General features: G+C 39.5%; 1 protein-coding gene across 2 annotated transcripts in view; it reads right to left on the bottom strand.

Moving 5' to 3' along the window:
* Positions 1 to 3,217: 3,217 nt before the first annotated feature.
* The window catches only part of GKAP1 (G kinase anchoring protein 1), an 89,974-nt gene continuing 88,728 nt past the window's right edge, over positions 3,218 to 4,463 (bottom strand). For both annotated transcript variants that reach the window (XM_003782979.2, XM_003782978.3), the window contains one exon: positions 3,218 to 3,543. In XM_003782979.2, coding sequence (XP_003783027.1) covers positions 3,496 to 3,543 — 48 coding nt within the window. In that variant the 3' untranslated portion in view covers positions 3,218 to 3,495. The remainder of the gene's footprint in view (positions 3,544 to 4,463) is intronic.

A 4,463-nucleotide genomic window follows, 5' to 3' on the forward strand; every position in this document is an offset into this window, starting at 1 on the left:
TTTGAGACAGAGCCTCAAGCTGTCCCCCTGGGTAGAGTGCTGTTGCATTACAGCTCATAGCAACCTCCAACTCCTGGGCTCAAGCGAGTCTCCTGCCTCAGCCTCCCAAGTAGCTGGGACCACAAGTGCCCAGCACAACACCCGGCTATTTTTTGGTTGCAGCCGTCATTGTTGTTTGGTGGGCCCAGGCTGGATTTGAACCCACCACCTTAGGTGTATGTGGCTGGCACCTTAGCCACTTGAGCCACAGGCACCAAGCCTGCTTTTTAATTTTGGATGCCCTTTACTTTTTTCTCTTGCTTGATTGCCCTGGGTAGGACTTCCAGTACTATGTTGAATAGGAGAGGTCAAAGTAGGATCTTGTTTCAGTTCTTAGGGTTATTGGGGACTTGGATCTGAGCTAGTCTTTGTGCCCTGGTGGTTGCAGCAGTGGGCTGAGTGTGAATGTTTTTAGGCCCTAGAGCACCTTACACTGGTACTATTGCTAACGGGGGGCCAATTCTTGGGCCTCAACGTGGCTTGCTTAATAGCTAGTGGCGGGTGCCATGGGCCTGCTGTGGGGTGGGTTTCAGGCTCTGGACACCTGGTGTCATACATGTGATGGTGGTAGTTGTGCTGGAGCCACCTATGGGTATCCAAATCATCTGTGTTGGTATTAATGGTAGCTATGATGGGTTGGGTGGGCTATTCCCCAGATCTATGGGGCAGAGCAGTGGGTACTGTCCTAAGTATACTTCAGAGTTTGGGCTCTCATGCATCCCAACTCCACCAGGTGGTATCTGCAGCTGTTGTCACCTAGAACTTGGCCTGAGGGTAGATTCAGCCCAGTTTTAAACTCTCAAAATGGTACCAGCTGTGGGCCTTGAATCAGAGAGGGTGGAGCACTTTTGGGCAAGTAGCAAGCATAAGAAACTGGGGAGTAGGAGTAAGGCGTCAGCCCCATATGCCAGAGGTGGCAGGTTCAAACCCAGCCCCGGCCATAAAAACAAGAAACTGGGGAGTATGTTCCACTCAAGTCTCAGTCTCACAGGAAGGCAGTAGGTATTGCTGTAGGTGTATATAAAAGAGCCTATCTCCTGTTAACTCTTAGCTGGGCCACAGCTGTAGCTGTGTTAGTCTTAGCTCAGCACTGAACTCTCAAAATGGCCTTCCCCATGGAATTCAGGCCCCTTCCCAGGTAAGCAGTATGAGCAGGAAGCTGTGGGGATTGCAGTCCACTCATGTCTCAGTCTCACAGCAGTCCATTGTGTTGCAGAGTGGTGGGTATTGTCCTAGATATGTTAGAAAGCCTGGTTTTCCCTTGTCTTTCCTCAGCTAGGTGGTGGTGTAACTGCACCATTGGAACTCTAATGAGAGTTTTGTGAAAAGAGTGGCATGGTCTGATTTTCACTTTTGAAAAATTGATCTGTGTATGAATGAATGGTGTGGATGCATGAGTACAAGAAGAGCAATTAGGAATTCGATACAGATGGATGGTGACTTGGATCAGAAGGTTGGCAATGGAGCTGGTATGATGAGTGAATTTGAGATAATTTTCAGAGGAAAACTTTATTGGACTTGCTAAGAGATAGTATGAAGGAGAGAGAGAGATCAATGATAGATTTTTGAACTGAGCACCTGGATAGATATTAGTATTATTTATTGAGGAAAAGTCTGGAGGGGGACAAAATAAGCTTGACACATCTCTTAAATACTCAAGTGAAGATAAGTCTTCTGAGTATATATATAAAATATACATTACATATCCAACTGCTTGTCTTCGAGGGAAAAAACCAGGTATGGAAATAACAACTTGAGCTATATCATCATATTGGTAATATTTTAAAGCAGTTGTTTTCCAACCTTTTCTATCTCACAGCCCACTTGGACCTATAGTTAAACTTCCATAGTTGATCAAAGAAAAGGAGTAAAAAAAAAAAAGAATATACTTAGTGTGCTTTGGACTTATTTCAAAAAATCATTTAATTAGTGATCTTTAAAAATTTTCGTGGCACATCTAAGATCCTCTCATGGCACTTCAGTGTGCCGAGGCACACCAGTTGAAAATCGCTGATTTAAAGCATGGTAACGGATGAACTCACCTAGGATGATGGTAGAGTAGGAAGAGTAGACAATTTAGACCTAAGTTATGGACACCACAATATTTAGTGGTAGGACAAAGAGGATCCTGAAGGGGAACCCATAAGGTAGCAAGTAGGAAGTAAATGAGGAGACTCTGATGATGTAGAAGCTGTGATAATGTATTAATTTCCTAGGACTGCCATACAGATTATCACAAACTTGATTACTGGAAATAACAGACTTATTGGAGGCTAGAAGTCTGCAACCAAGGTGTCAGCAGGGTCTATTCCCTCTGCAGGTTCTGGGGAATCCTGGAAATCCTTAGCTTATACTTGCATCAATCCAACCACTACCTCTGTTGTCACATAACCATCTTGCCTATGTTTAGGTGCCAAAATCTCCCTCTTCTTTCTCTTATGCACTAGTCCTTGGATTTAAGGCCTATCCTAATCTAGTATGTCATCATCTTAGCTTGATTATATCCCAAAGACCTTCACTCCAAATAATGGTCACAACACAGACGCTGGGGGTTAGGACTTATCTTTTTTTGCGGGGAGTCAATTCAACCCACTACACTTGAATATTTGGGCGGGACACAATTCAACCCATTATACCTGAATTTGTGATCAGCATCTATTCTCATTTTCTTTTATGTTCAAATCTGTTACTCAAGAGGATGAAGGTAGGGATAACTTTCTCCAGACATTCTTTCCATAATGGTTCCAGATATGATTTAGGTTCTTCCAATAAGATACTCAGAAGATTTGCATCAAGACTGGGAGGTGGAAGCTGTTTACCCCAGTGGTGGTGGTTAATGTATGAACTCCAGCAGATGGGAGTTTCTGTGGTGGCTGGATACTACTTTCCACTGTCTGGTGGAAGCAGATACCTCCAATTTTGGTGCTTTGAGGTATCTCTAGGGTAGTAAGAGATACCTTTAACTTTAGCAGAGATTTCCTATAGCTTTATGGGATTTGGGAGCAACAACTTCCTGAACTAAAGGAATATAGTTTGAAGAGGCGTTTGTATTTTTTCTCTAAATGAGAAATGGTAAAACATGTTTGATGCTTATGAGAATGTTTTAGTAAGGGCACAATTGTTATGTAACCAAAAAATAATACTTTCACATTGTCTCTGATACTTAAAATCAAACATATTAGTGGAAGAGTAAATTAATTTTATTGACTGATGAAAAACTAAGGTGATAAGAAGTATGGATAGTAAACAATAATCGCCAAGTCTGCTGAAATTCTGTATTTCTTCTTTTCACTTTAAGCCAAAAGAACATAAAATTATAGAATGCTAGTGAGCTAGTTGCTTTTAGTTCCTTCAACAAAAACTGCATAGTTTAGCAGTTGCACAACATTAAATATATACATTTTTGCAAAATCCTAAAAGTTTTAATTTTTGTGTTGACTTCAAAGGCTTATGTAATCACCTACACTGGTCAGATTCAGAATTTCTTTTCCCTTTTCTGCCACCCTGTAAAGAAAAATAGAGCAAAATTATTCAGGAAATATCATATGGGGAACATTCTCCTTTTAGGGGTATATGAGACCAAAGTCATTTTGGGGTATGAGAAGAAAGCAACCTCTTTTTTTACATTTGTCAATTTGAGTCTATATGCCACTAAATTGTTTTCTGTATGTTTATTACTATAAATGGTTAAGGTAGATTATAGGAAACAGTTACTTCTCTTGGACTTAGTCTTGACTCAGTAAGATACCCTATGTTTCATTTTCAGAGCTCATTTAACTGTCCTAAGGTTTTTTTAAAAAAATAAAGTTTTTGATCAATACCAAAATAAACCATACATTTAATGTGTTCCATATGATCAGCAAATTTAGTAATTCAGTTCATTAGCCTTCAGGTAATTCAATTTATAATTCAAGTTTTGTTTAGTGTTGTTCATATTAGCATTAGAAATTTGATTTTGGTCATCTATGGATTGAAAAGTAGGCAGTGGCATATATAAATCTGCATGTAATTTGTTCTACATGAAAAACCACTTACTACATTTGACTTAAGTCAATAAAAAAGGCAGGCAGCTTAAAAGACAAGGAGAATTTTATATAAATTACTTATAACATTTTTTGCTTTTTTCTGAGTCAAAAAGTAAATACTCATTGTATTGCAAAAATAAGAAAAATACAAACATACACAGAAGAAAATTAAAATTATCCATAACTATCCCCCTAATTTAACTATAAATAATGATTTGATATATCTCGCTTTAACAGTTTTATAGTTTTCCTCATTTCTATAAGGCTTTGGCCATGGTACCCCAACTTAGTTAATCAATAGAATCACCTAAGTAGTAACCTTTTTTTTTTTTTTTTTTGAGACAGAGCCTCAAGCTGTCCCCCTGGGTAGAGTGCCATGGCATCACAACTCACAGCAAC

The sequence above is a fragment of the Otolemur garnettii genome, unplaced genomic scaffold, assembly GCF_000181295.1.
Source record: "Otolemur garnettii isolate 467f Iridium unplaced genomic scaffold, OtoGar3 scaffold00006, whole genome shotgun sequence".
Taxonomy (NCBI): Eukaryota; Metazoa; Chordata; class Mammalia; order Primates; family Galagidae; genus Otolemur; species Otolemur garnettii.